This window comes from Planococcus citri, chromosome 1, assembly GCF_950023065.1.
Source record: "Planococcus citri chromosome 1, ihPlaCitr1.1, whole genome shotgun sequence".
In the NCBI taxonomy this organism is placed as follows: Eukaryota; Metazoa; Arthropoda; class Insecta; order Hemiptera; family Pseudococcidae; genus Planococcus; species Planococcus citri.
The window spans coordinates 69,164,194-69,185,554 of record NC_088677.1 but is presented as its reverse complement, the minus strand read 5'-3'; the positions used below and the strand labels follow the sequence as shown (position 1 = coordinate 69,185,554).

The 21,361-nt window shown below is 33.2% G+C and overlaps 1 protein-coding gene and 1 long non-coding RNA gene across 12 annotated transcripts in view; both read left to right on the top strand.

Annotated features, from left to right (window-relative positions):
• RhoGEF2 (Rho guanine nucleotide exchange factor 2) overlaps positions 1–6,100 on the top strand; it is a 312,288-nt gene extending 306,188 nt beyond the window's left edge. For 9 of the 10 annotated variants that reach the window (XM_065350872.1, XM_065351125.1, XM_065350958.1 and 6 more), the window contains 2 exons: positions 3,637–4,049; positions 4,187–6,100. In XM_065350872.1, the coding sequence (XP_065206944.1) occupies positions 3,637–4,049; positions 4,187–4,327 (554 nt within the window). In that variant the 3' untranslated portion in view covers positions 4,328–6,100. Of the gene's footprint in view, positions 1–3,636; positions 4,054–4,186 lie in introns of all 10 variants that reach the window. The other variant, XM_065351204.1, reaches the window with a different exon arrangement.
• A 3,731-nt stretch (positions 6,101–9,831) lies between these two features.
• Positions 9,832–19,778, top strand: LOC135834546 (uncharacterized). 2 transcript variants are annotated; one of them, XR_010556711.1, is made up of 3 exons: positions 9,838–10,201; positions 12,166–12,320; positions 13,515–19,778. It is a non-coding gene; the product is annotated as an uncharacterized LOC135834546 (long non-coding RNA). The 2 variants fall into 2 exon arrangements; XR_010556705.1 differs by having other exon boundaries at positions 9,832–10,201; positions 12,166–19,778.
• Positions 19,779–21,361: the final 1,583 nt, after the last annotated feature.

The following is a 21,361-nucleotide window of genomic DNA, read 5'->3' as shown; positions in this document are numbered from 1 at the left end:
GTCAATTTTACTGAAATTCCATCAGTTGAAACCTTGAAACATTACCTTAAAGGCAATTCTGTGTGTGTCCAGAAAAAAAAATTGGCTTTGTGTGTCACTGATAGAGTTCTGGGTTACCCTGAAATGGAAAATATCAAATCTGCATTCAAGTGCAGCAAAAGTGAACTGCAGAAGATGCACAAAGCTAACCAATGTTCAATCAGGACTCAACAAACCTTCCCAGGTACGAGTATACTCGTATCTGAACCTTGTCAGTGACGCATAAAATCAGTTTTGTTTGTACATACACGGGATTGTCATTGAGGTAAACATTTTGGTAATTTTCAGTGATTTTGAGCAGGTTTGTAGGATCACTCAGGTTTTGCAGTCGCTCTAAAATCAAGGTATTTGTTTGAAGCTATCAAACAGTGTGGTTCAGTCATTCTGTTCAATTTTTTTGTCTTTGTAGGTTGGTCAGGTCCAGTCCTGACCAGAAATTTTTATCCTGGTCATGAGTTAGCTCTGGTCCAAAAAACAGTCTTCATTGTTCAGAAAGAAAAAAACTTCCCAACACATCAGATGAGTTGAAAAATGGGATTTTTGATTTCCAAATATTAAAACTTCAAAAGAAACTGAATCATAATGGAAATTTTATCAAAACGGGCATCCAAACTGGCATTAAAAAGTTGAAAAATTGGATGTAACTGGAGTCCAAACCACGGTCATTGGACCAATTTTTTTACATGGTCTTCAGTCTAGGTCTGTTTCTTGTTTCAAAGGGGTTAGTCAAGTCTGGTCCACTCTGTCTTGTGTGCATTTTTGGGTCCAGTCATGGTCATCAGTTCGGCTTTTTGGTCTGGTCTGACAAGCCTGATTTTGATTCTTATTTAGGTGCTTTTACCAGAGACTGGAAGCCAAAAAATAAAGCTTAGCTTTTTGCTTTTAGCTTCTGATGAAAAATTATAAAGCTTTTGACTGGCTTTGGCTTTAAAATTTATAAAATTAAGCTTTCTTTTCACTTCCAAAAATCTTGAAAATATCGACTTTTTACGGCTTTTAGCTTTTCGCTTTCTGCTGTATCTGGTCTCTGATTAGAATTTTTGATTTTTACATATTTTTTTGCAATAGATTTTCAACAATTAGATATAATATACTTAATACATACATATTTAAATATTTTAAAATTAAATACCTAATGATGATTTCAAAATATTGCGGCCTAATTTGAAATTTTGATTTTTGAACACAAAACTGAAAATTGAGCAAAATACAATAAATAAATTAAAATACAGTAAGAAAGCTGGAAAAATAAAGCTTTCAGCTGGCTTATGCTTTCAAATTTATAAAGCTTGGCTTTCTCTTGTCTTCCCAAAATCTTGAAAATATCAGCTTTTTACGGCTTTTAGCTATTTGCTTTCAGTCTCTAGTTTTCACATCATTTTACCAGATTTGTAACTCATCTTTGAAACTCTTTTCATGTCACAACTTTCATTCTTTAAATTTCAATGAAAAATCAAAAAAATTAACTATTTGAATTTTTTGCATATCTGACACCTCTTTGCTCCAATTGACTTCGTAGAATCGAGTCTACTGCACAGGTTTTTCACTGGTGACTTGATGCTATTCACTTATCCTAGAAAACTGAGAAGTTATCAGTCCCTGATGTTCTCATAATAGAATGAAATGAAAGTGCAGTAGAATTTGCTGAATAATCCGCCTGATAAAGTTACCATTCCTTGAATATTATCAAAATGCCTTGGTCCTGATTTTTTACATTTAACCTAATGCGAAAATTCATCGTTTGATGAAATTAAGACTTTGTATATTGTTATTGAAACATCAATCTGTTCTTCATTGAATAGCTAGTTGTGTATACTTTTTCATTGAATACTTTTTTTGCTGTTTAGAAAAAAACCCAAGACTTCTTTTCTCAACTTTGGCAAAAAAGGACTTTGTGGTAACTTTAGTGGAAAAAGACACTTACAATTTTGGCATAAAGTAGTACATACCTACATTTTTGAAATATTGGCAGAAAAGAAAACTTTTTTTGCAAGTTTGAAAAAAAAGAATTGTTGGCAAATTTTTACAAAAAAAATGTCACTTTTTTGTAACATTAAAAGGCAGGACTTTTTTTGGAAATTTCTAAAATGGAGTTTACAATTTCAACAGCAAGAAGGACTACTTTGACATTTTCCACAAAAAATCCTCTTTACGCAATTTTGAAAAAAAAATGTATTTTTGGCAATTTTTACAAATATCAGAACTTTTTTGACAATCTTGTCGTAAAAAAGGATCAGTAATTTGGTTCATAGGTCACGTAATCAGGGCCTATTCTAAGGAAAATTTGGAGCTGCGCAAACATAGCTCACGATGCGACCGATCAAAAATAATGATGAAGGCCCGAGCAAAGCGAGGGCAAAAGCTTTTGAAAATTGATGATTATTCTGAACTTTCAGAAGTAAAACAAAATTAAGTACCTATTTTTAATGCGAGAAGTCAATTATTCTATACTCTACACTAACTCGGGTCAGAGAAAAGAAAAGAAAGATGATCTAGCCCGAGCGAAGCGAGGGCGAAAGCTGGGAAAAATTGATAATTCGAAACGTAAAACAACAACAATTTTGATGCAGAAACTTAATTTTCATGGCTTCAACATTTTTTGTTTTCAGGAAATTAAAACATTTTCAAAAGTAGGAATGCGAGGGCAAAAGCTCTTAAAAATTCACAATTCTTCATTTTTTCATGACAAAATTAAGTAGAAGTAGGTTAGGTACCTAGTATGTTTTCAGATTGTGTACGAATTTTTGACGAAAAATTGGAATTTTTTTTGGTATTTTAGCAAAAAATTGGGACTTTCTGGTGGATAGTTATGACAGGAATGAAAAGACCAACTATTGGTGAATTTCAAGTGAAACAGCATGTATTTCTAATGTGAGAAGAAAATTTTTCTACTCTGTAACTTAGAATAAGAGAATGCAAAGGGAAAGTGATTTGGCCCGAGCGAAGCGAGGGCAAAAATTTTTGAAAATTTTGATTTCAAAGAAGTAAAAATCCATGATTTTTGGTAATTTTTTTGATTTTCCAAACCTACACAAATTCTACTTCTCATATTCATTGTCTATCTTTATGACTTTTGTGTTTGTTCAAAATTTTTTTCAAATAAGTAAATGGAAAAATTTATGTAGCTGAATTTTTGGAACTGCGCAAACTAATTCGGAACTACACACATTTTTTTTGGAACTGCGCAAAATGTGCGGAGCTGCGCCTTAGAATAGGCCCTGCTGACGTAATGGGAAATTTGACGTAGAACTACCTTCATGAACCCCTTTTTTTGGCTAGGACCGCAATATTTGGAGAGATATGGGTGAAACCCCCTCGTTGTCGGCTGGGGGGGTACAATTGGGGAAAGCTGACCACGATCAGGAGGGGACACCATACCAAGGATTTGTATTCAGTGTATAAAAATGGACCAGTATACCAAAATCCAGCTTGCCCCTGAGCGTTTCCCTGTGACCCCCCCTTTTTTTTGCAAATTGATTTCAATAAATGACAGGGAGGGGGCAATTCTGTCTACATCATCGTCTTTTCAAGAGTAAACTGTCATAGCTATACGAATGAATAATCCTAACAATCGACTCGTATTTTCTCTCATTACAGCCGACCAATTAACCAGCATCCTAAACGAATGTCTGCGAGTGACCGAAGAAGACACGGTCGCAGCCAGCGCCGAAGTTCTGGTATCAAGTAGTACCAGCAGCAGCACGGCGACTACCGCGGCCGGCGGCGGTAAATCACCTACCCGCACATTTCCCCCTCTACCGGTTCCTAAAATACAATCGATTAGCAGCGTGTTGAGCGCCAACTTGACTCAGCTCTTCGCGGTCATCACCAATCACGAAGAAGAACGCGAGAAATGGAGGCAAGAGTTGCAGAAATATCGCGAAGAGGTCCATCGTATGCACGAATTGCAGCAACTTCAACAACAACGCGTCGACGAACAAAACTCGGCCGCTTCGAGTGCCACAACTCCCGCTCCTGCCCCTGCCCCTGCTACAGTCGCTGAAGGAGATGTAAGTACGTAAAATGTATATCGCTTAAGCACGGTTTTTTCGCATGTACCAAAGGTCTAAAAAGTGCAAAAAATGACGAATTAAGAGTACGAGTTATTAATTCGCGGTGTTTTTTTTTTCTGTTTTTGCATCAACAGGTGTCATCTAGTGTGACCAGCTCAGCTGCGACGACCGAAGATCACAACAAATCACCGATCACAACAACTTCGTCAGCGACTGGTGATTCGTCTGCGGCTGCGGCCAATGGTGCTGACTCGGTACAGAACGAGAAGAAATGATGGCTGTTGCGAGGAGCTCCCCTTCCCCCCACTGATAAACTTCTATCTGGTATCGTACTACCTGTTTAATTGAAAAATGAAAATAGGCCAATCGTGTACAACTTACCTCTCTCTCTCTCTTCCTACCTACGTAATTTTTACCTACCTACCTTACGTACCCTGTTTTGTTTTTTTTTACGCCTCGTATAGACGAATTATTATTATTTTATACCATAAAAATATTCGACTATATAAGTATCCCTTTTTTCCCTCCTCTCCTCGAATATTATTTATTAATATTATTATTATTAATATTGTTGTTGTTGTTGTTAGCGTTTAAGACGACGTGTTGTTTGGACTGTCTTTTTCCTCTCCTTCTCCTTTTTTCCTTTTACGTTTTTCGTTATCCTTGTTCTTTTTATTTATTTTTTTTCCCTCGTGTTTACGTTGTATTATTTATTATTTATTGTAACGCACAAAAAAAAAAACGTGTCGATAGTGAAGAAATTTATAGAGAAGAAAAATAGCGTACAAATCATCAATATTTTTTTTTTTTAGAAACGGAATCATAATAACGTTGATTTTATTTTTTATTTTTTTTTTAGTATTGACAATAATTAACTCGATCGAAAAAGAGACGTATTTTTTTTCAATAAAGTAAAGAAAAAAATGAAATAAAAATCAAGTGATATTACCATATTTAAATTTAGTAAAAAAAAAATTACGTAAATGGTATTTTAATTTTTTTTTTAAGAACGTATTTTTTATTTTATTTAAAAAATGGAGTAATTACGTTACCGTCATTTTCATTATTTTTTTTCGAAAATTCTATTTTGTTTATTTTTTCCTTTCTTTTATTTTTGTATATTTTTAATTTTTACATTTGTATTGGATTCAGTCGGTTATTCGATTTTCAGTGTAACGTTAAGTTACTTTCAGAGATTTTTTTTTTCGTTTTTTTGACGTTCCCACAATTATTCTACGTTATTTCGGTGTCATTGTAGTACATTTTCGTGTGTGTTTGTGTGTCTGTGTGTGTGCATGTGAGTGAATCTGTTGATGGCGTAAGAGTTGTGTAGTATTCTGCTATTGCGGGTTTGTGTAATTTATTTATTAATTTTTCGAGTCGTGTGTTCTCGTCGACGATACGATACGATACGCCATTTAAAAAAAAAAAATTCAAAGGGAAAATATTATTGAAAGATACGTTTATTACCATTATTTATTATTATTTTTCTAGCTGTTTACGGTGAATTTTTTTTTCTTGTGTGTTTGTATTTTAGTGTTACTCTTTTTTTCCCTTCTTCTTCGAAACTCATTGTAGGTGAAATAATAAGGTAAAAAATAAAAATCGCGACGATTATTTAGAAATTATTATTATAAAAATTATTATACCTACGTAGATGTTTCGATAACGAAATCATATCATAATCTCTGTAAACAAATCAGACTGTATTGTTTGAAAATTTCACTTTGTACCTTTACTATTATACTCTTTAAATAATTGTATGTCGTGTGTTTGTGTGTATATATGTATTGTTTTATACCTACGTCTTTATTGTGTGCGTGTTTTATTTCCTTTTTATTTTCTTTCTTCTCTTTTTATTATTATTTTTTTTTCGATTCTGTTGTTTTTGAGTTTTGCGTACGTTTAACGACGACTACGACGACGAAGGCCTTAGGTCATTGGCATCGGTCGAGTACGCGATTCGCGTTCTGTTTCATGTATTTATATATCTCGATAGATTGTATATAATGTTATCATTTTTAAAAATATATTTATGTTTGAAAATATTCGTACTGGTTTCCTTTTTTTGGGTGTGTTTTTACGTTAAGATGATCATTCGTCGATTGAAAATGGCAATTACTTCGTAAATACTCGTTCTAGGTCGAAAATAATGGCGACATTGAATTCGCGGGGTCGGAAACCCCCCCATTTCGACCCTTCGTACGACTTATTACTCATTCGACTTTGAAAATGATGAAATTTGTTGAGGTCATCGAGAAAAAGTTTAAAGTTTCAAAATTGAAAACGCAGTATGCAGTGAAATGGATGACATATTCGTAATCAGCGACGTTTAATTGATGGTAATCGACCCCTCGAACACTGTAATCGTGCATAATTAACGCAAAAATCTCAATTTTAAAAAACGTGATAGCAGCGCTATCTATGTTACGAAAGGTGAAACAACTCTCTTAAAGAGAGAACAAATTTCGAAATTTATGCTGCAGCGCTTCAGGCGGTGAGAACGAGAAGTTCTTTTGTAATCTCAATTTTGGATATAGAAAAAGGTATTTTCTATCTCTTTTCCCCAATAACAAAAGAAGTTCCTGATTTGGCCGCCTGAAGCGCTGCATCATTTTATTTCCAAAATTTGTTCTCTTTTTAAGCAACTGGTTCGCTTTTCACATTACAGATAGCGCCACAGTTGTATCTTAAGAAATTTTTTTTTCGAGATTTAAGATGAGCTTTAGGGCGTACGAACTGTCCTAGGAGGGTTTTTTTGACACGGAGAATTCATTTCTGATGTACGTACTGATCGAAAGTTCAGATAATGATGCTTTTCGTAGAAAGTTTGAACTTTCATACTTGAAAAGTCAATACACGGTACAATGAATGCTGTATGCGTAATCAGCGATGTTTAATTAGTGGTAATTGACCCCTCATACGCTGTAATCGTGCTTAATTAACGAAAAATCCTCAATTTTTAAAAAACATGATAGCAGCGCTATCTGTATAACGAAAGGTTTCAAAATTGAGCTTTTTGGCCGAATGAAATTGAAATAGGGTGTACGAATAGTCGATTATTACTAATTCAGCATTGCTGATCACGTCAAGCTCGTTAGTTTCTTTCAGCCGATCGAGCTTTTTTCTACCTGAAAGTTCAACTTTTATGAAAAAAAGCTCCATTTCAAAGGGAACTTTGAGCTTTTTGGCAGAACCAACACCGGAAACGTATTCGCCGACCCCAAAAACCCCCCTATTCGTACACTTCGTACAGTCTAAAAAGCTCTCTAAAGCTCGGAAAATTGATTCAAAAGTTCAAGTATTAGGAGTATTGAACCTCCTAATGTCCTATATTCTCCTAATGAAATTGGTCTCTTTTAGTATCAAATCTACTTGAAAATGATCAAAATTGGAAAATTTTGGTTTTTCAAAATTGAGCTTTTTAGCTGAATGAAAGCCAAATAGCCCGTACGAATAGTCGATTACCACTAATTCAGCATCGCTGATCACGTCAAGCTCGTTAGTTTTAGTCGATCGAGCTTTTTTCTACCTGAAAGCTCAACTTTTAGGGAAAAAGCTCCATTTCAAAGGGAACTTTGAGCTTTTTGGCAGAACCAACACCGGAAACGAATTCGCCGACCCCAAAAACCCCCCTATTCGTACACTTCGTACAGTCTAAAAAGCTCTCTAAAGCTCGCAAAATTGATTCAAAAGTTCAAGTATTAGTAGTATCGAACCTCCCAATATACTATATTCTCCTAATGAAATCGGTCTTATTTAGCATCAAATATACACAAAAATGATCAAAATTGGAATATTTTGGATTTTTTAAAATTGAGCTTTTCAGCCGAATGAAAGCCAAATAGGATGTACAAATAGTCGACTATCACTAATTAAGCATCGCTGATCACGTAAAGCTCGTTTATTTTGATCAATCAAGCTTTTTTCTACCTGAAAGTTCAACTTTTTTGAGAAAAAGCTTCATTTTGCTGTGAACTTTGAGCTTTTGGGCAGAACCAACACCGGAAACGAATTCGCCGACCCCAAAAACCCTCCTATTCGTACACTTCGTACAGTCTAAAAAGCTCTCTAAAGCTCGCAAAACCGATTCAAAAGTTCAAGTATTAGGAGTATCGAACCTCCTAATATCCTACGTATATTCTCCTATTGATATTGGTCTTATTTAGCATCAAATATACACGAAAATGATCAAATTTGGAAAATTTTGGATTTTTCAAAATTGAGCTTTTCAGCCTAATGAAAGCCAAATAGGATGTACGAATAGTCGATTATCACTAATTAAGCATCGCTGATCACGTCAAGCTCGTTGGTTTCGATCGATCGAGCTTTTTTCTGCCTAAAAGCTCAACTTTTTTGAAGAAAAGCTTCATTTTGCTGGGAACTTTGATCTTTTTGGCAGAACCAACACCGGAAATGGATTCGCCGACACCAAAAACCCCCCTATTCGTACACTTCGTACAGTCTAAAAAGCTCTCTAAAGCTCGCAAAACCGATTCAAAAGTTGAAGTATTAGGAGTATCGAACCTCCTAATATCGTATATTCTCGTAATGAAATTGGTCTCATTTAGCATCAAATATGCTCGAAAATGATCAAATTTGGAAAATTTGTGCTTTTTCAAAATTGAGCTTTTTGACCGAATGAAAGCAAAATAGGGTTGTACGAATAGTCGATTATTACTAATTCAGCATCGCTGATCACGTCAAGCTCGTTTATCTTGATCGATCGAGCTTTTTTGTACCTGAAAGTTCGACTTGTACGAAAGAAGCTTCATCTTCAGGGTAACTTTGACCTTTAAGGGCAGCACCAACACCAGAAATGGATGTATTCTTCGCGTATCAAACCCCTCCCCCCACTACAACAGTTTGTATAGCCTGAAAAGCTTTCAAAAAAATACTAGTTTTCAATCATTTTTTCGCCTTGATAGTATGCAACTTCTTTAACACCTTCAAATATTCAGTACGTATATTCGCTGTACATTTTTCTTCCTAATGTCCTAAATTAAACGTTGAAAAAATGACTGTGAAAGACGGAGGAGGTATGTATAGATATAATTCATTACAAAATCGTCTAAAAATTACCTCGAATTAAACGCGTAGGTATTAATCAACGCTAATGTTTTTCTTGAAAAACTGATTAAAAACTCCCACGTTTCGAATGATTTTTTCGCCTTGAGAGTAGGCAACCTCTTTGACATTAACAAATATTTTCATATTTTTAGGCCTTTTACGAGTACAGAATGTGATTCTGGAGTAAATTTGAGTCACTGCGTTCGAATTTGCAATTATTATTGTTTTCAGCCAGGGGTGCCAAATTCCCACGACGTGACTCGAGCGAGCATGTTAGAAAGAGATAGATAGAAACATTAGGTCATTGACGTTATACGCTGAATAAAATGTAAATGAAATTATCACGTAGGTAGGTGTGTAGAGTACATCAAAAAGTAACTGAAAAGAAAAAGAGGTACAACATTGAAAATTGAAAATTGCATATGTAATGTATTTTGGAGCATAAATTAATATCCATTAATCCATATCATGTACGTATAGTTACGTAAATAGGTAAGTAAATAAAGATGTTGAAAAATAATGCGAGTTCATTTTTTTTGCTCAAATAAACTTGATAGTCAAACTCTTTCAAGAGCTGCACAACTTGCACAAGACGAAGAATGCACGAATCCATTTTTAGAATTAAATGAAATCATTGCTCGGGTAGTTTAGGGCCATATCGAGCGTAAGCATTCCAGTGCTAAGAATAGAATTCAGTGACTAAATTTCGAAGAAGGTACAAAGCATAAGAAACATACGTTGAATATAACGCAGTTAGAAATAGTAGAGCCCTCGAAATGGTACCTACTAACTACTACCTAAGTAGTGAAATGTTCTTTGTAAAATTCTGATAAGTATATGTATTAACTGTATCACAATTACATTTTCGCGAAAAAAAAATATTATTGACCATAGATAAGTTATGTGAAATTCATAATTTTTTCGGAGTAAATTCGTCCGTTGTATGTATTTGTTAAATGAAATTTCGCGTCTCAAGTATACGCCTCTCAGTAAGAATTTCACAATTCTTCTAATTTACACCTTACATTCCGTTTCGAATAAATAACAATCATCTGAAAAATTTGCTGATCGAGATCTCGGTAAGTACGTCTATACGTATTAATACCCGAAGTTATTCAAGTGTAAATACTATACCTAATTAATTACTTATGTGGATATACGCCGCGCTGTAGTAGATATTTCTGGATCCTAAAAATGTTCATCGGTGTGAGACGCAATCTCCTTTATTTTATAATGGTAATTGAAAAATTAGCAAAAATACCTAATCGAAAAGTTGAAATAAGTATTCCAACTTTTCAATGAAAAAGCACAGAAATGTCAATTATTACTGATTATAGTAAACAGTTTCATTAAAAAACTGCAGAGGCACATTTCAATTATTTAATATTTTATTTCATGTTTTTCAAGTGCCATTATATGTAAACGAGACTGTCCCACATTTGTTGAAGAACTTTGGCATTGAATAAATCGCGCTATGATCAATTTTTTGAAAGAACCATTCGCCAACGAATCGATCAATTCTTTAATTTATGAATCAATTCGTTCGCGAATGATTCACAAAAAATAATTCAATTCGTTCGTGAATGATTCACCAAAAATTGAGTAAATGAATCCATTTGTTCGCGAACGAGTCACCTAAACGAATCAATTCGTTCGCGAATGAGTCATTAATACGAATCAATTCGTTCGCGAATGATTCATAAACAATAGTCAATTCGTTCGCGAATGATTCACAAAAAATAATTCAATTCGTTCGTGAATGATTCATCAAAATTGAGTAAATGAATCCATTTGTTCGCGAATGAGTCACCTAAACGAATCGATTCGTTCGCGAATGATTCATAAAAAATAATTCAATTCGTTCGTGAATGATTCACCAAAAATTGAGTAAATGAATCCATTTGTTCGCAAACGAGTCACTTAAACGAATCAATTCGTTCGCGAACGAGTGACTTATGCGAATCCATTCATTCGCGAATGATTCACAAAAAATAAGTCAATTCGTTCGTGAATGATTCACCAAAAATTGAGTAAATGAATCCATTTGTTCGCGAACGAGTCACCTAAACGAATTGATTCGTTCGCGAATAATTCACAAAAAATGATTCAATTCGTTCGTGAATGATTCACCAAAAATTGAGTAAATGAATCCATTTGTTCGCGAACGAGTCACCTAAACAAATTGATTCGTTCGCGAATAATTCACAAAAAATGATTCAATTCGTTCGTGAATGATTCACCAAAAATTGAGTAAATGAATCCATTTGTTCGCGAACGAGTCACCTAAACGAATCAATTCATTCGCGAATGATTCACAAAAAATAATTCAATTCGTTCGTGAATGATTCACCAAAAATTGAGTAAATCAATCCATTTGTTCGCGAACGAGTCACCTAAACGAATCGATTCGTTCGCGAACGAGTCACTTATACTAATCGATTCGTTCGCGAATGATTCATAAACAAAAGTCAATTCGTTCGCGAATGATTCACAAAAAATAATTCAATTCATTCGTGAATGATTCACCAAAAATTGAGTAAATGAATCCATTTGTTCGCGAACGAGTCACCTAAACGAATTGATTCGTTCGCGAACGAGTCACTTATACGAATCAATTCGTTCGCAAACGAGTCACTTATACGAATCGATTTCTTCTCGAACGAGTCACTTATACGAATCTATTCGTTCGCGAACGAGTCACCTATACGAATCGATTCGTTCGCGAACGAGTTACTTACACGAATCGATTTCTTCGCGAACGAGTCACTCATACGAATCAATTCGTTCGCGAATGAATATTTAAAAAAAGTGGAGCAATTCGTTCGTAAAAGACCTTTTTTTTACGAAAAGTCGGTCTTCTCACGCTAAATGCGTGAGAGTTTTTTTAAAAATGATTTTATACATATGTATGAATGTAAGTATAACGTCACTCAACCTTACGATCATTTCATTGTTATTTTTTACCTATACTAGAGTAGATACCATGAAAAAGTTGAAAATTCGTCATATGCAGCTTATTTGAACTTTTTGACTTTTCGAATAGGTATTCACCAAAAGTCCATAAATGAACTGTATGGCGGCGGAACAGCAACCACCATTTGAAAATTCCTAAAAAAAAAAATTATCACCGGTACAGAATACCTCCACTGAAAAACGTCAGCATCCAAGATGTCTACCAGTCATCGAAGTCATCAAAAAGTAATGATTTTGACTAAAAATTGAACGCAATCATCAAAGCTTAATCGAATATTCTCAAAGCTGAATGATAATTTGTTAAGAATGTGGAAATTAAAAATGAAAATTATTGTTCAATTAATCTTCCAGGTACCTACTGGAAATTACCTTAAATTTGTGAAAAATTAGCATACTCAGGCATAACTTTAAGAAAATTGCTTTCAAATTTGTTGAAATGTCATAAAAATTCTTTAAATTCGCTGAAAACAGAGAAAAAAATCGCAAAAGTGATCGATTCGAAGTCTAGGAAACTACTCATTTTCTGATCATAGGAAATTTAAAAAAAATTACTTACCTACTCGTAATTATTTTTGCCAGCGTTTTGTAAATGTTGCGGCAGTCGCGAGTATCGACTTTACTCGTACAATATAAGACTATATAAGTGTTGCTTTTATTTTTTTTAAATGTAACTGTGCGAAACAGAATTATATACTGTCTATACTGATAATTTAATGAAAAAAATAGAAAAAAACATATTTTTTTATCATTTAAAAAAAAAAAAACCAGAGCTGACATTTTTTCCGGGTAACTTTCCAGGTACTCAAAATGGTCTCCATTGAATTTGATCAAAATCCAATGACGTTTTCATTTCTCATATCCACCCTAATGTACTTAGATAGGTCTTATATTATCTGTCAATGGTTTCCTGTAAACCTGATGTAAATTTGCACTAGGTATGCTCCTTTTCTTAAAGACAAGTTATGGTTTTCTCTTGTACAGTATTGTAAACGTTGTTATTGATCACATTCGATTTGATTTACTTAGTTGAAAAATGACGATGATGTTGGTTTTTTAGCAGTTTAATAATGTAAAATAAGTACTTAATACGAGCTATTATTTTCGATTATCGAGCAACATTTTGTCCAATTGTGAAACTTTTTCTTAAAATACTTACCTACTTGCATCATAGTAAGCTCAAATTTTGAAAACCCCCATGTGACAATTAGGTAGGTACCTATTTTGTTTCTTGTACCAAATTTCAAAATTTTATTTTGATCCAATTTTTTCATTTTTAAAAGAGCTAACTGCGTTAACCACTCAGAAAATTTAAATTCTAACATCCTCTCTAGCGCTCGTTGTATCCCTCTTTGCAATCCGAATTTGCTTTCATACAAAATAACGCGATATAAGTAAATAATTCCGATGTATTCTTTCCAGTGTTTATTGACCATGAAACAAGGATACGTTTTTAATTCAAAAGAAAAATATTTCTACAGTGATAACCATAAGCAAATTTGTGTCTAAGATTATAAATAGAATAGCAGATGATACATATATGTAGTATGTACATATCTAAATGTAATGTATAATAAGGAAGAAAGTTGTCGATGAGACTGCTGATGGTGATCAAAATTTTAACGATCTCAAGGAAAATTTCCGAATTAATAACGATTTTTCGGAGCAAAAATCTTGCAAAAAAATGTTTTACCACCCCCCCCCTCCCTCCCCAACACATGTACACAAATTTAATTTGATGGGGTGATTTTATGTAAGTTTTTCCAAAAAGAGGAAGGACTACACGACTACAGTTACCTACTTATAATAATACTAACCATAAGCAAATGTTTATTTAAGATTGCAAATTTTTTTTGTATTGGTTTGCAAAAGTACGTACCACAGGTAGGTATTAAATGTGGTGTAAAATAGGTTCAGGTACTTTCAGCCAGATTGTTTATGTTACTCGTATCGTATCTGTGCAGGTGCCTAGAACATTTTTTCATTTGAGTTTTGATTGATACTCGTATCTCAGCATGAATTTCAGCAATCTGAATTTTTTTATTTTTGTTTTTGCTTTTTAGACGGAAGGCCCGCATAAGGATCTATTGCACCCCCTCCCCGATCCTCCAGGACAGTTTTTTCCTTAGTGGGGGAGTCCTAAGTAACATTTTTGGCCCTTGTCCTAAAATAAACATGGCCCTACTCATAATATTATAATGACTATTTTGATTGGCAGGTGAGTCGAAATCGCAGATTTTTCGTTCCAACGTGCACAACATTTTTTGAACCATATAAAGGTAGATCGAAACAGCAGGAAAAAATTCAGCACCTGACAAAATTTCAAGTGCTAAAGTGCCTTTTTCGATTGTCGGTGAATTTTTGAAAAATCAAATTTAGGCCAAAAATGAGGGGAAAAATCAAAATCTTACCAAATTGACCTAGAAAGCTGAAATTAAGGACATGACCCATTTTCGACCTGCCAAATCGATTGGAAGCTGTTTCAGACCATCTAGAGTAGTTCTGGAGCCTCCAGTAGATTTTTGAAACTTGAAATTCCCACAAAATTTCATCAAATGGAGTTGGAAAGCCAAAATTCATTCTGCAAACTAATTTCAATGCGCTAGGAAATCGACTGCGGGTGGATTTCATGTCGTTTTGGAGTCTCCAGCGACTTATTGCAAATTCCTGGAGTCTCCAGCAGATTTTAGAAACATGAAATTTCCGCTTTTCATCTCCATTTAACGAAATTTTGTGAAAATTTTAAGTTTCAGAAATGTACTGGAGGCCCCAGTAGTTTTCAAAAAGTCGCTGGAGACTCCAAAACGACTTGAAATTACCTGCAGTCGATTTCTTAGCGCATTAAAATTAGTATTTAGTTTGCAGAATGAATTTTGGCTTTCCAACTCCATTTGATGAAATTTTGTGGGAATTTCGAGTTTCAAAAATCTGCTGGAGTCTCCAGAACTACTCTGAACGATCTGAAACAGTTTCCAATCGATTTGTCAAGTCAAAAATTGGGTATACCCCAAATTTCAGCTTTCTAGGTCAATTGGGTAAGATTTTGATTTTTTCCCCTCATTTTTGTCCTATAAATTTGATTTTTAAAAATTCACCGAAAATCGAAAAAGGCACTTTAGCTCTTGAAATTTTGACATGTGATAAATTTTTTGCTGCTCTTTCGATCCACATTAGTAAGGTTTAAAAAATTTCGTGCAAGTCCTATGTTGGAAACCAAAATCAACGATTTCGGCAGACCTGTCAATCAAAATGGCCGCCATTTTGTGAGTAAGGCCTTGGTTTTTTTTTTAGGACAAGGGCTAGAAATGTTCCTTAGCCTACCAGAGGTGACATGGGGGATTTATACGGGAGTACATAGTCTGAAATTTCATTGGCTCTATAGGTAGGTGTAGGTACATACTGTATAATTTTAAATCAATTCCCAAAATTACACATTGCTTCTAGATTGAAATTGTCAATCAATTTTCTAAATTCACAATGCCTCTAAATTATGAATTGCTTTTTAGCGTTTGTAAGTATATTTTCAAAATTACAAAATTTCAACTATTAAGTTCACATTATCCACAAAGTTACAAAACCTTTAATCAATTTTTGGAATTCACATCGTGTCTAATTGACAAACTTTCAAAATCATTTTTCGTAATTTTAGTGGTCTTTGTACTACAAAATTTCAAATCAATTCCCTGAATTTGGCATTGCTTCTAAATTATTAAATATTGAATGTGTCACTTCAAAAATGGCGATTTTGGGAAACCGAGTTCAAAGTTTTGAGTGAAATTTTTTTCATATTATTTTACGTTCGGAATTCAGCCAAAAATATTTTGTATTTTAAAAACTAGTATTTTTTTTTTTAAACTTCAATCTAAAAAAACAGTTACTTACTCGTAGGTATTAAATTAAAATAGGAGGTATTTATCTAGATGTACTTCCTGTACTTGTTGCTGAGAAAAAAAATTACTTACCTAGTTAAGTGCCTACTTTCTTATTTTGCTTTTTACTGCATACCACATCGCTATACCTTGGCCACCGCCACGATTAATGCTTAAGGCCTTCCATCAGAAGACCGAGCTTGAAACAAATTAAACAATAATCATTATAATTATTACATAGGTATTTTTTAAAATATTAGGTAATATTTAAGGCTCGAGCAAAGCAAGGGCAAAAGCTCTTCACGCTTTGGGTGAAAAACGAGTTGAAACTAAAAAGAGGATAAAATTCATGGACATTTTAATTCATTAAAATACCTACTAAGAGTTCGCTACGAGTAGGTCATGAAAACCGGATGAATATCCGCGCCAGAGAAAAAAAAATTATGAAAGCTCAAAGTTAGCTCCGTCAATTCAATATAAAAATGTAAAAAAAATAAAAAATAAAAAATGTACGAGCCTGTTAATGTCTTTTGATAAAATTTTGTGGGGCACAGTTTCTGCACCCTCTCTATACTTCTTTGAAATTCTATTGATCACTTACAAATTTGTTCAAAAAAAAATCATTCACAGAAGAGAAGATAATAGATTTTGTTTTTAAAAAAATTGCAAGGGGAAAAAATGAAGTTTACCGAGCCTTACTCCAAGAAAGAAAAAAATTCGCGAAAATGTCAAAAATCAAGAATTCAATTTTTTAAAAAAGTAAGACTACATTTATCAATTTTTTTCTTTAATCTGAAACCAAAAAAAAAAAAAAAAAAAAACGAATAAAAATGCAATTAGTGAAATACGAGATGGGAGATAGACTATAGTTTAAGGAGCGAGGCAAAGCTGGGCGACTTAAAGTCTAGGATCATACTAAGTAGTATGAAATTAAAAAATTACTTGTCTACATATTTTTCACACTTCCGATTGTGCAAGCTAAGTACAAGCGATTTACTAGTACTAGATGCCAAACAAATCAAGAATAATTTACCTGTAAACGTAACGTACTACAATATTTTAAGTTTAAATTTGTTAAATTTTTTCAACTTGAAAAAAAAACGAATAAATTATTTAGTGAAATACGAAAGGAGAGGGATTATTTAATTAAGCCTTGGGCTAATGCTGCACCCTCAAATGTTTCATAATGCTCTCCATTAATAGTTCGAATATCTTCATTATGATTTTGCTCCTTTGCAGTGTAAAAGCAGCATACGTAAATAAAATAGTTCTACTTTCTTGGGATCAACTGAGTACAGATGTGAAACAACATTAAAATGGTTTTTTCGTGATGTCCATTTTTTTGTTTTTTTATTAAACACATAATGATATTGTGGTATTTCTGCATACCTATAATTTACACTATTTGGGTCATTTTGATTCAATTTAAACCATGCTAGAAGTGTACTGTACCCCATCTGTAATCCTTCAAATACACTAAAAGTAGTTTTGAACATTTGAACTGCTCAAAGTAGGTTGATGGTTAGTTCTACATAGAGTCCTCTGTAAATGAAATGAAAATTGTCTTTTTAAGGATTTTTTGGAGCTACACAACCATGATAATTTTCAGTATCAAGATTCCTCCCTTATTTTTCCATTTTCCAACTAAAACATTTGAACATTTTTAATGGACAAATTACTTTATAAAAGGTGAAGTAACTTGAATGATTTTTAAATAGGTATGGAATATTCTTGATTATTTATCTGTTGAAAAATATGAGAAATTCCATTAAAAAAATGAAGACATGAATGAATTTTTCTGAAAAATGGGTGAAAGAGATGATTCACTGAAGTAAGAAAAAATGCCTACCTATTAAAATAAATAGCATTTCTGCTGAAATGTATTTTCACATAATATAGTATAATGTACCTCTGTAGTTCTATATTTTGTTGTCCACCTATCAAAATTTTTCATGTAAGAGATGAAACATTCTTAATTGTTACGATTTACACACGAATAGATAGATAGAATAATAACAGTTCAAGTTAGGTCAGGTATGGTACTATTGGTACTACTGAACCCATCCTTATTAAATTTGAAACTCAACACGAACCGTAGGCTCTTGAAAAATAACTAAATGGCACTTTCGAGAATCTACAAGTTGATTTCATTTTCTCGTTGACCAATTATTCATCCTATATTGATGTTGATACATATCTATTCGCGAATTTCAAATCAACACGCGATTTGTTTGAACACAATAGAAAACGTGTTTTTTTAATTTTTTTGACCCTTAATTTCAAAATTTTCGATTTTTTTTCTTGATGACATATCTACATGTCAAAAGGAACGTTTAAAAAAAAGGAGAAATCGGTTCAGTAGAAGAGGCTGGCGGACTCTATCAAAGTTCTCCAAAATTCTTTTAATTAAAAAATATTTGAAAGGATGGATTTTATGGATTTAAAAAAATTACTTACTTATCTATTTTTTTTATTGCCGTGTAATGTAAACGAATTTTTAAATAGGTATGGAATATTCTTATCTACCTATTAAAATAAATGGCATTAAAAAAATTTGAAAATTTTTTAGAAACAAAAATTAAAAAATCATTGAGAAATGAAAAATTATGAAATTATTTGAAAGGAAGGATTTAAAAAAATTACTTACGTTTCAGTAATTTTTATTATGAATGTATTTGAAAGGATGGATTTATAAAAAAATTACTTACTTTTCAGTAATTTTTGATACAATTATACGACTGTTACTGTTCAGGGTTGTACAAAAACGTGTTAAAAAAAAAAATAAACGTTTTTTTTTTGTGTTTAAAACATGTTTAAAATGTGTTTTAAACACAAATTCATTTGTTTTGGATTCACCAGACATCAATTTTTAAGATGTGACGTCATAAAATAGCTATAAAGCTCAAGAAATATTGAAAAATTGGAATCAAAACACAAAATGTCATGTCCTAGATTTTGAAAATTTTGAATTTTCAATTCACAGATAGTAAGAAAATGTTTGCATCATTGAAATGACTTCAGTAACCCATAGTGCTGAAATAGACGAACAAAAAATGTTATTAGAACAAATTGCCTATTTTCAAAATTGAAGGCGCAAACACAATTTGAAAATTTTTAATTGAAGCATCCCAAATATGGAAATTTTGAATCAAGTTTGCCCCTTCAATTTTGAAAATAGGCAATCTGTCACAAAAATACTTTTTGTTCTCTACTCGAGTACGATGGATTATGGCCTTGGGCATCATTTGAATGATTCAAACATTTCCTTATTGTTAATGAATTTTTCAAAATAGGTAAATTTCTAGTTTTGCGAAGTGGCTCCTTCAATTCACAAGATAGGCAACCAGTCCTACCTACGTAATAACGGTTTTTTGTTTGTCTACTCGAGTCCTATCTGTATCTACAGTTGAATTTTGGCAGACGAGTCCTGGAACACCCTGTATTTTCACTTGAGTATTGATTGATATCTGAGCATGAATTTCAGCAATGTGAATTTTTAAATTTTTGTTTTTGATTTCATTTCGATAATTTTGAGGGACATTGCACAATATCATAAAAGTTAGCTATATATTTTCATTATGTCTAAAGATAGACAAATTTTTATATTATTCATGTTTTGTACTATTTCGTTAAACGTTAAATTTTTTCAGGTTAATGTTACAATCAATCATATAGTTTCTCAAGTTAATGTAATGTAATGTTTAATACATATAAGGCCTATCTGGGATGTGTAGATCTCGTTTATTCTAGTCAAGTACATAGTCAATATGGCCATGAATTTTGTTTTTGTTTTGTCTAATTAAATGATCGTATGAAATTTCTTTGAGTTGTTCATTTCGCGTACCTATTGTGTTTGTGTAGTGTGTACCCACATGGTGTAGGTACTTCTGATTACAGTATTGGTTGGTCAATGGCCAATTCAACTCCTGCTACTGATCGGGCAAAGGCCAAAACTGTCTTGAAATCATCGCTGCTATCCAATCATTTGATTTTTGCTAACTTTTTCATAATTTTGGTTACCAAAGTCATCAAACAAAACACTTTTTTGAACTTTTACCCCATTTGGGGAGGTGTTGGGGACCGTAGATGGGATCCAATCAAAAATCTGACGCCATATTCGTGTTCAGCGTCACCGTGAACGTACAATTCGATACATCACATGCCCCAGATTTTCTTTGAAAGTTTTGTCCAAATTTGGAGGAGGAGGTGCTCCATCTCCATCAAAAGATCCCATCTCGAAAATTAAATATTTCAAAAAAGCATTAAAAGGTACATCCTTGGGAATTCTTTCAGAATTTTAAATGGTAGCTTCTACTTCAAGTCATTTTGAAGCCTCCAGCGACTTTTTTGAAAATTCCTGAAATCTCCAGCAGATTTTTGAAACTTGAAAATGGAGTTAAAAAACCGATATTTCAGATTTTGGATACAACTTCGTACGAACAAGAAAAACAGATTATGTGAAAGTGTGGTCTATCTTGAAAATTGAAGGGGCAAAATACTTTTTCAAAATCCAAGAACTAAAATCCAATTTTGACAGACTTTAAAAAGTTTTTGGAATTCAAAATTTTTGGATTCGCTAAAAAGTTTATAAAATTGGCAAAATTTGAGTTTCAAAAACTTTATTATAGAGTAAGAAAAAAAAATTATCGTAACAAAATTTGTTTATTTTTTGACATAGTATTTCATTTCCGCATTTATTTTTATTTTTTCATCGCGTTTTTTTGAAGTGAAAAAAAAATCATTTGTAGTCCCTTCAATTTGCAAGTTAGGCAAAAAGTCATGATAGGTAATTTTGTTCATTTTCCAAAGTAAGTACATAATTACTACCGAACCCCATGGTCAAAATTGGATTTTAGTTCTTGGATTTTGAAAAAGTATTTTGCCCCTTCAATTTTCAAGATAGACCACACCTTCACATAATCTGTTTTTCTTGTTCGTACGAAGTTGTATCCAAATCTGAAATTTCGGTTTTCCAACTCCATTTTCAAGTTTCAAAAATCTGCTGGAGATTTCAGGAATTTTCAAAAAAGTCGCTGGAGGCTTCAAAATGACTTGAACCCACCTAAACTCGTCTTCAGAGAGTGCTAAAATTGGAGTGCACAGTACATTTCGGCTCTTCATCTCCATTTGATGAGATTTTGTGAAAAGTTCAAGTTTCAGAAATCTACCGAAGGCTCCAGTAACTTTCAAAAAGTCGCTGGAGACTCCAAAACGACTTGAAATCCATCTGCAGTCGATTTCTTAGCGCATTGCAATTAGTTTGCAGAATGAATTTTGGCTTTCCAACTCCATTTGATGAAATTTTGTGGGAATTTCGAGTTTCAAAAATGTGCTGGAGGCTCCAGAACTGCTCAAAATGGTTTGAAACAGTTTCCAATCGATTTGGCAGGTCGAAAATAG